Source organism: Notothenia coriiceps, unplaced genomic scaffold (genome assembly GCF_000735185.1).
Source record: "Notothenia coriiceps isolate Sejong01 unplaced genomic scaffold, NC01 NC01_scaffold00018847, whole genome shotgun sequence".
NCBI classification, from domain to species: Eukaryota; Metazoa; Chordata; class Actinopteri; order Perciformes; family Nototheniidae; genus Notothenia; species Notothenia coriiceps.
In genome coordinates, this window is record NW_011351548.1 from 1 (window position 1) to 9,056 (window position 9,056).

General features: G+C 40.7%; 1 protein-coding gene across 1 annotated transcript in view; it reads left to right on the forward strand.

The window, feature by feature from the left end:
* The first annotated feature begins 813 nt into the window (after positions 1–813).
* The window catches only part of LOC104951281 (contactin-associated protein-like 2), a 55,174-nt gene continuing 46,931 nt past the window's right edge, over positions 814–9,056 (forward strand). The window contains exons 1-4 of the mRNA XM_010777916.1: positions 814–838; positions 1,218–1,270; positions 1,531–1,681; positions 4,378–4,562. Of these exons, the coding sequence (XP_010776218.1) occupies positions 814–838; positions 1,218–1,270; positions 1,531–1,681; positions 4,378–4,562 (414 nt within the window). The remainder of the gene's footprint in view (positions 839–1,217; positions 1,271–1,530; positions 1,682–4,377; positions 4,563–9,056) is intronic.

Genomic DNA, 9,056 nt, shown 5'->3' on the forward strand with positions numbered 1-9,056 from the left:
ACAAAACCTACATAGAAGTTGAGAGGCTTTACATTGTGGGTACTTTTCTTGTAATGTTTCTTTTATTATCTTTTCTTTTTAATGACTGTTTTTAAATGCCTTTGTCTGAATGTCTTTCATTGTTGTAAAGCACCTTGAATTGCCTTGTGTTGAAAGGTGCTATATAAATAAACTTGCCTCTAGTTTAGCTTCTGTAATTTGGATATATTTATATACTTTGTTTTATGTTTCACATTCTTGAAACACAGCACACACACACGCACACAGGTGTTTTCAATCCCGGATGATTAGCCCAGCAGCTAATTAGTCAAAAGTGAAAACACCTGGTGGGTCTATGATGGGAAGTAACTTTAATACCTTTTGCAACGGCCATGATTTATTGTTCCACACTTTTTTAGAATGAGTTCATATCTTGTCATTCACCCGATTTCATTTGAAAAGGCTGCAGTGTGCGGAAAAAGGACCCTTTGACAATGCAATAGAAAATATTTCTGTCACAGTGTTTTGAACAACAGCACAGTTTTACTCCAACTGCTTTGCTTGAATATGGAAAGCGTTAAATAAATCCCACACTTTTCCTTTAATACAGGCCTTTTTACTGAAGACATTTGACTTGCCATAATAGAAAAAAAGCACAGGTGTTACTATTAACATTAACGGTGGCTGTGTTATATTCAATTATCCCAGTGAGCCATGGCAGATAGCGAGCCAGAGTGCATAATGTCAGGACCCTGAAACAAGCCGCTTAATGGAACTCAGTCATCATTCATCGTATTATTTACACCTGAGCTTTTCATACTGTGACACGTCAAAATGTCGTCTGTGAGAGAGGCCTGGGGTACAACGTCCTTTGAAACGATAAAAGCTCTATTGCAGCAAGTAGTAACCTGTTCAAATGACATGTTTAATGCACAAGCCTCCCCCGCATACGGCTGGCAGGTGCAGTCAGAAAATATTACATTTCCACAAACCATTAGTCTTTTCATCCATTATTAGCATATTAGCACACCTGACGATGCTTTCTTTCTAGGCTAACATGCACCCCCACACACACACACACACACACACACACACACACACACACACACACACACACACACACCTGCAATCCGCCTGCACACACACTGTACTACTGTTGCACATGTCCCCCAGCTTTTACCATCTGTTAGCTTCTCTGTATCTCTATTATTTCTAACTGTTTACTTTGTCTTTTTCAGGGGCCGGTGTGATCAACTTTGATGGACTGGGTGTGATCTCATATCGTTTTAAGGTATTGCATTAGTTACTTGATATTGTTGTTCTTTTTAAGTCACAATAGCAAGATGATTCTAGTCTTGAATATGAACACATAGCAATGTGATGGGAACTCATTCATGGGAGATCTGGGAGAGTGAAGGCATTCTTGTTTTGCAGTAAATTAAAGAAAGTTTGTTTTCAAATTTTCTTTCTACGTTTCTTTAGCTGTAAAAAAGCCCCCTGTGGTGTTTTCCCGCTCTGTGGGGTTCATGTGGTTTTCTCACTTCTGTGCAGGTGAAGAAGATGAAGATCATCAAAGATGTGATCGCACTGAGGTTCAAGACGTCAGAGAGTGAGGGAGTGATTCTCCACGGGGAGGGCCAGCAGGGGGACTACATCACTCTGGAGTTGCGCATGGCCAAGCTGCTGATGCAGATCAACCTGGGTCAGAAACACTCTTTTGTTTTGACAAAGAAATGCAAAGGAAGGCTGACCCTCTTGCTACGATATTTGTAATGTAGCTGACTTAGTATTACATTAGTGTAGACTTTTTTGGAAGTCATAACTCTTGTGAATGCAACTCTTGCAGTGGTGGTAAGTCTAAAGCCAAGCTATACACAGTACAGGATTCACGTGGGAAGGTTACGTAGTAGAAATCCAAAAAATAGGTACTGTGGTGACCACCTATTTATACACTGGGTTCATAATTCAAACTGGGAACTACAGTTGCGGCTATTTTTCCCGCACGGACATGTTATGTGTTGCCTATATATGGTGTGTGCCCTCTTGGCTCTTTCTCTTGTCGACCCGGGCTGCGACTCGACAACATGTCCTATTCTGCTCTCTATTAAAGTACCCTTTCACATCTCCATTGCACCGCCTCCGACTCCATGTCCTCGGCACTACAGTACAGACATATTCTGACATTTTCCGATTCACCAAACATTGCGTACCGGCGAGGAAAGTGCGTATGGCACGTCCTACGCCGGTTTCCCTTTATAAATCACAATCGACTCGAAATGCGGTGCAGCTTTTGCGGGCTTCACGTAACGCCCATATTTGCCTATAAATAGTCAAAGAAACGCCCTTTCATTCATTCATTTTGGCTGACTGCATGAAGAAGATAGCAGGAAATGTCGACAGAACAGCTAAAAAAGACATCTCGAGTCTCACCGTGTCAGATTTTGGTTATTTTGGGGAGGTCGAGATAAATCATATTGTTTGGTGGATGCAGTTTGAACCAGAGTAGCAGCATGGAGGTCGGATCGTCACCAAAATAAATAAATAAGTGGTCCAAAAAAGGTTAACTGACAAAATAAATACACATAGCCTTCCTCAGGCAGTGTGTTTGTACCGGGGACAGGAGACACCCCTTGATGAGAAACTGTAAGAAATGATCGGGGAATCCCTCCGGAGTGGAGTCATGACGACTGGATCTGAATTATGTTTTTGCATTTGGTGGTTTGTGTCCCAGCTGTCGATCAACTGTGCGCAGCGTCTCCACTGCAGCCTGTGCATCTCAACCCCCCCACCGCAGCAACTCTATATCCACCAGTTAAAGGAAATACAACTAATGTCTTGTGTGTTATATTAGCTGTACAATTTACCACATATGGTGTTCTTAGTTTCCATACCTCCTGTGTTTGGCAAACGGCATAAAACACGATTAAACGTGATAGTATATAAAACCATGCTCGTATCTACAACCTATTGAAATGCAAAACGGCGTCAGTTTAGACGTCATTTTGTCCTCCTGCTTACCGCATAATTTATGAGACAACATTTCATAACATTAACACAACATATTCGAGGTGGTTTTAAATAACGTATCCGTATGTATTTTTTTCTCCAAGTTATGTTTTTGTGCACTGAGGAGTCTCAAACAGGCGTTTGTTAAATCATTTTAAGATTGGCTTTGATCAATGTTTGAAAATGAATTCTTCATATATGATAAATGAGAGGTAACATTTTATTTATGGTATTACTTCCACGTATATCTCTCCATTCTTCCTTCTGCCAACGGCGTCGCGGTTTCTCGTCTCTCCCGTTTTTGTGCTTAGTGCGTACGCATGGGTTAGAGTTTGCGTGGAGGACCGCACGTTTTCCCGTCAAGTTAGTATTTTATAAATCGCAAACATTGCGTAGAAACTGGCGTACCATTTTTTGAGGGTATATCCCTTTATAAATGAGGCCCCTGGTCCTTGGATTGCCTTTAGTCGAATGAAACAATTTGAAAGGTCAAAAGAATAATAGCATCATTATAGGCTTTGCAATAACGCTAAACTTTTGTAATCTAAATGAATGCCCTGACTCTCAATACGTTCACCCTGTAAACAACAGACACAACAATCCATAAGTGCGTGCACATCACTCTCCGTCCACCAGCTGTGGTGCTGACAGCTCTCTGTAACCTTTAATCACGCCTCACACACACACACACACACACACACACACACACACACACACACACACACACACACACACACACACACACACACACACAACACACCACACACTCTCTCTCTCTCTTTCTCACACAGACACACACATATACACTCTCTCTCTCTCTCTCACAGACACACACACACACACACACACACACACACACACACACACACACACTTTTGGTATTATTAAAAAAAACGGTGAATACGGTATATCTACTGAGGATTTGGCTGACTGCGTGCAGAAGACTTAACTTCCTTTTGTCCACCAGACAACACACACACACACACACACACACACACACACACACACACACACACACACACACACACACACACACACACACACACATGCACACAGCCACTGCAGTGACGCACTCCCATAGTCCTGTACTAACAACCGACTGCACTTTCAGGTGGGATAATATTGGCAGGAAAAAGCATATTCAATTTGAATCAGCTAGTGAACCTTCATATATTCAATAGTTGGGAATACATACATAACAATTTGCACATTTTTCAGGAAACTTATGTACAGTATAGGTCAATTTACCTTTTGCCTTGCCAGAGAACTTTCATACAAATGTAGTCCTTAAGATGCCCAGAATGTATCTAATTATAGTGTTTAGAACAAAAGGAAATTCCTCTGTCACACCTGATATATTTCTGTAACATATCATTATTATGTTAATTGCAGGCAGTAATCAGTACGGCTCCATCCTGGGTCACACCTCTGTGACCACCGGCAGCCTCCTGGACGACAACCACTGGCACTCAGTGGTGATCGAACGCTACCGACGTAATGTCAACTTCACTCTGGACCGACACACTCAGCACTTCAGGACCAACGGAGAGTTTGACCACCTCGATTTGGACTATGAGGTATGAGGCCCTCAGAGACGTGGATGTGAATAAAATATGTACTTTCCCCTTTGAATTATATGAAGGAAATAATCCAACTCAAAAGCATAATGACATACAAATGCATTGAACAGATGACTGGGAGATTAGATGTGTTAGCTACAGCTGTACAAAGCTTTTGCTACTTAAGTGCACGCACTACATCTATTTCTTTATAAGACATATCCGCTTGACATCATCAAACCTTTGGGTGTCGAAGGATTCAACAGGTGTTCATTGATAGGCAGTCATGGGTGAGCTCAATTATGAGAAAGGAACCGGCAGAGTGTGGAAGAAGCTAAAATGTCAGCCGATGTGTTCAGCTACCTCAGATCTGCCTGAGTGATGATTGTAAGTGTGAGGGTTTGGCTACTGTAGGAACAAATAATAGGGTAAGCAGGGCGTCAAATACATGCATTACTGGGATAAAACCATTGCAGGAATGTGACGATGTGCTGTCATGCCTGCGTATTTCTGCAGGTTAATGATTAGGAGGAAATGCAATTGGTTAATACAGATGGGTGGCATGTATGTAGGTGGTCAAAGAAAAAAGTTGAGACATTTTACTTTGCATGACTGTGCATACAACTCTAAATTAGAGAGACAGTGGTGTTTTATTTTGATGTGTTCTTTAGGATATTAAAGTCATAAAAAGTTGTGGAAAATAACAGATATTACACACATATTGGACTGCTATAATTAAAGACACATGAGGCTTTTCAAATATGTATTAACTGTGGGGGAAACTTCTGAAGCAATTGGAGTCAGGACTCAGAGAACACTGACGGTTTATTTGGAGCTTCGGCCGGAGAATTCACAAGACATATCACGGGTCGTGACCCGTGATATGTCTTGTGAATTCTCCGGCCGAAGCTCCAAATAAACCGTCAGTGTTCTCTGAGTCCTGACTCCAATTGCTTCAGAAGTTTCCCCCACAGNCCTTACTATAGCCTGGGCCCTTTTATACTGATTCAAAGCTTCCTGAGAATGGAGTTTTTTGAGTTGCCTGAATGCTTTATTTCTGTCTTTAATGGATTTGTTACATTCACCATTCCACCAGGGTACACTCTTGGTACGCCTAACTCCTGCAATTTCCGGAATTGTTTCTTTAGCTGAATGAATGATAACCTTAACCAGCTCATCATTTAATTTATTTATATCATCATAATTTTCCTCTTGAAGTGTTCTACATCTATTCGTACTTACAACTTGGAAGGCATCCCAATTAGCCTTTCCCAATTTCCATCTAGGAATTTTCTTTTCCTTTTCAAAACTTATGTTGGTCCCAACTTTAGTCATTACCGGATAATGATCGCTGCCCACTGTAGTATGTTTTACCACATTCCATGTACTTATACCTGCTATAGCACTAGATACAAATGTCAGATAGAGTACTGTTTCTATATTCTTCGTGCAATTATATCGTGTTCCTTCCCCATTAATACACACTAGCCCGTGGTCATCTATAAATTCCTCAACTAGTGCACCATTTGCATCTGTACTACTGCTTCCCCATAGCGAGTTATGTGAATTAAAATCCCCACACCATATTACTTTGTCTTGCAGTGAACCCCCAGCATCCTCTAATATACTTTGATTTAATTTCCCACATGGATTATAATAATTTACTATATCTATAGGTCCTCTATCTATCATTCCATACCCTTATAACTATTGCTTCATGATCTGTACTTACATGCATAACCTCAGACGGTCTGGAAAACATGTAAATGACATGTTCTCCGTCGCTTAGTCTAATTAAAAAAGAAAAGAAAAAAAACATTTACACAAAATAATATGCAATCCAAAATTCAAAACGAGTAGCCCCGCTACTACAAGTCTTTTTGTATCATTATACTACATAGTTAAATGATCACTGGATTGAGGGGAGGGGCTGAAATCCCAGAAGTAATTTAATAACAATAACGTTTTATTATGACTGCAAATTATCCAGAGAGAGTTAAAAATGTGTCTAACAGCAAACATACTTACTTTGTCTATGTATAGCGTCATTCAAATTCAATAATCATATAGCACAAGAGAAAATAATTGTATTCTAAATCATCTTTAATTATTAAATGGTGCATTAACATGTTATCAATAGTCTTTGCAGTGAATATATGATTAAACTTAAATAAAACAAAACATACTTTAACTCAATGAAACTTTTAAAGTTACAGTTCTGCTATTATTGTTTGTACTCATAATATGCAGTTATGATATATTCTTAATTAATGGTTTTACATAACAAATCATAAATGAAAAAAGGTCAAATGTAGAGGACGAAATGGGAGTTAAATGGTCTTTTTGTGGAATACATAATGAATTTACATTCACAACATGTTGAGATCACCAAAATCTATTATATATGCAGTATATAAGCTTATAACTATATGGAGGAATATCTTATTGTGGATCATTAGCTAAATCTTGGCTTGTGGTGGTGAGTATGATATTACAAGATGTGGCTTTTGGGTTTAGCAAGAGAACGTGGCACATGCATTCAAGTTGGGGCAGGAGAAATACCATGTAAAGACAGAAATCCTTACGCGTTGCTGAATTACTCTTCTCAAATTCAAGAATAATAAAAAAAATTACATGTTAGTCCCAGCTCATTAAGATAGGCCTACCATTAGATATTAAAAAAGCAGTTAAAATAGAAAAAGATCAACAGATTAGTTGAAATTAAAGTTTTTCTGATTCACTTTGGTTCAAGATTCAAGACTCAAAGGCTTTATTGTTACATGCACAATGGCACAGTTATGGCAATGAAAAGCTTAAGTTCAAGGCTCTTCCAACACCGCAACATATCATATTATTATGGCAAAAAAGTAGCACAAAAGGACATAATAGTGCAAACAGAAATACAGATAGAAATAAAATAGAGCAAGAGAATGGTGCAAGTGACCCAATGTTCAGGTAAATGCAGAAATAAGTAAGATATAAACTTGTAAAATAGAGTAGAAGATTTTTCAAGACAATAAGCACATCTGAACAATATTACATTACATTACATTACATTACATTGCATTTAGCTGACGCTTTTATCCAAAGCGACTTACAATAAGTGCATTCGACCAGGAAGATACAACCTTGAAGAAAACAGAATCATATAAGTACATCAGGTTTCATAGAACCAAACATTTCAAGTGCTACTCAACTGGCTTTAGATAAGCCAGCCCTTTATTAGTATATAAGTGCTTTGTTAGTAATTCAATCGCTCGAAGTGGAGTCTAAAGAGATGAGTTTTCAGTCTGCGCCGGAAGATGTGTAAGCTTTCTGCTGTCCTGATTTCAATGGGGAGCTCATTCCACCATTTTGGAGCCAGGATAGCAAACCCCGAGTTTTTGCTGATGGGAGGTTGGGTGTGGCTCGCAGTGGAGGCGGGGCAGCGACTGTTGTGGCTGAATGCAGAGCGGAGTGCACGTGCTGGGGGTGTATGGTTTAACCATGTCCTGGATTGTAGGAAGGGCCAGATCCATTGGACAGCATGGTATCCATTCTAGCAGTACTGGAAGCCAGCCCGTCCCGGGTGCGCGGCGGGCGCGGCTCCCCTCGGGCGCGGGCCGCCGCCGGGGCCGGGCCCGCGCGGGCGGCGTGCTACGAGGGTGTGTGAGTGTCGCAGCAGCGTGAATCTTGAAGATGTGCCCTTGATATATTTTTTTTAAAACCGCCATATACCAGACAGCGCGCCCGGACATCTTGAGACCATTCATTTTTCATGATCCTGGTTAGGGAAAACATCTCGCATAGCTTGAAAGAGAGAGTAGAGTTAAGTCAGAGAGAATAATAAACAAAAGTGCCCTGAGGCATGAAGTAACAAACGTATACATGTCCCATTAGGCCCAATGTAAGTGTTCAGGCAGATATTACCAACAGCAGCGCAGCCGCACACCTTTAGTTAAATGCCAAAAGAGCCACATTATTAGCCAGAAAGTACACAGAGACAGTTGCGCGTTGACACTACGTCAACTCTCTTGACATGCTTCACGTTTGAAATTTCACAGATATCTGTTATCGTTCTTCCTCAGAAACGTCAATTGTAAGGTTCATCTCTCATTCAGAACAATGAAGCTGGGAAGGTCTAGGCAGCCCAACTGATAAAACCTGTGCAATGGAACACGATGATGTCATCACTCAACTGACATGCTCAGAGCAGCGACTTTCAGGATAGCATGTGTAGCAAACAGTCCAGCCGTGAAAGACATCTACGGGACGGTTTTGAGATTTCCAAATGCCGTGCCATGGCACACCAATGCTCGCCTTGAAACACGGTTTTTCATAACGTCAGTTGAAAATACTCCAAACAGGCCTAGAACTTCACAGGTTAGGGAAACGATGCAGCCATCAACGCATCTGAAGCGTAGTTAGTGGGTGTCATCAAATGTCGTTGCCATGCGTACGACCACTCGCCATGCAAACCAGCGATGTGGCTGTAAGGTGACCATCGACACGAGAACTACATCACTGTAGCAC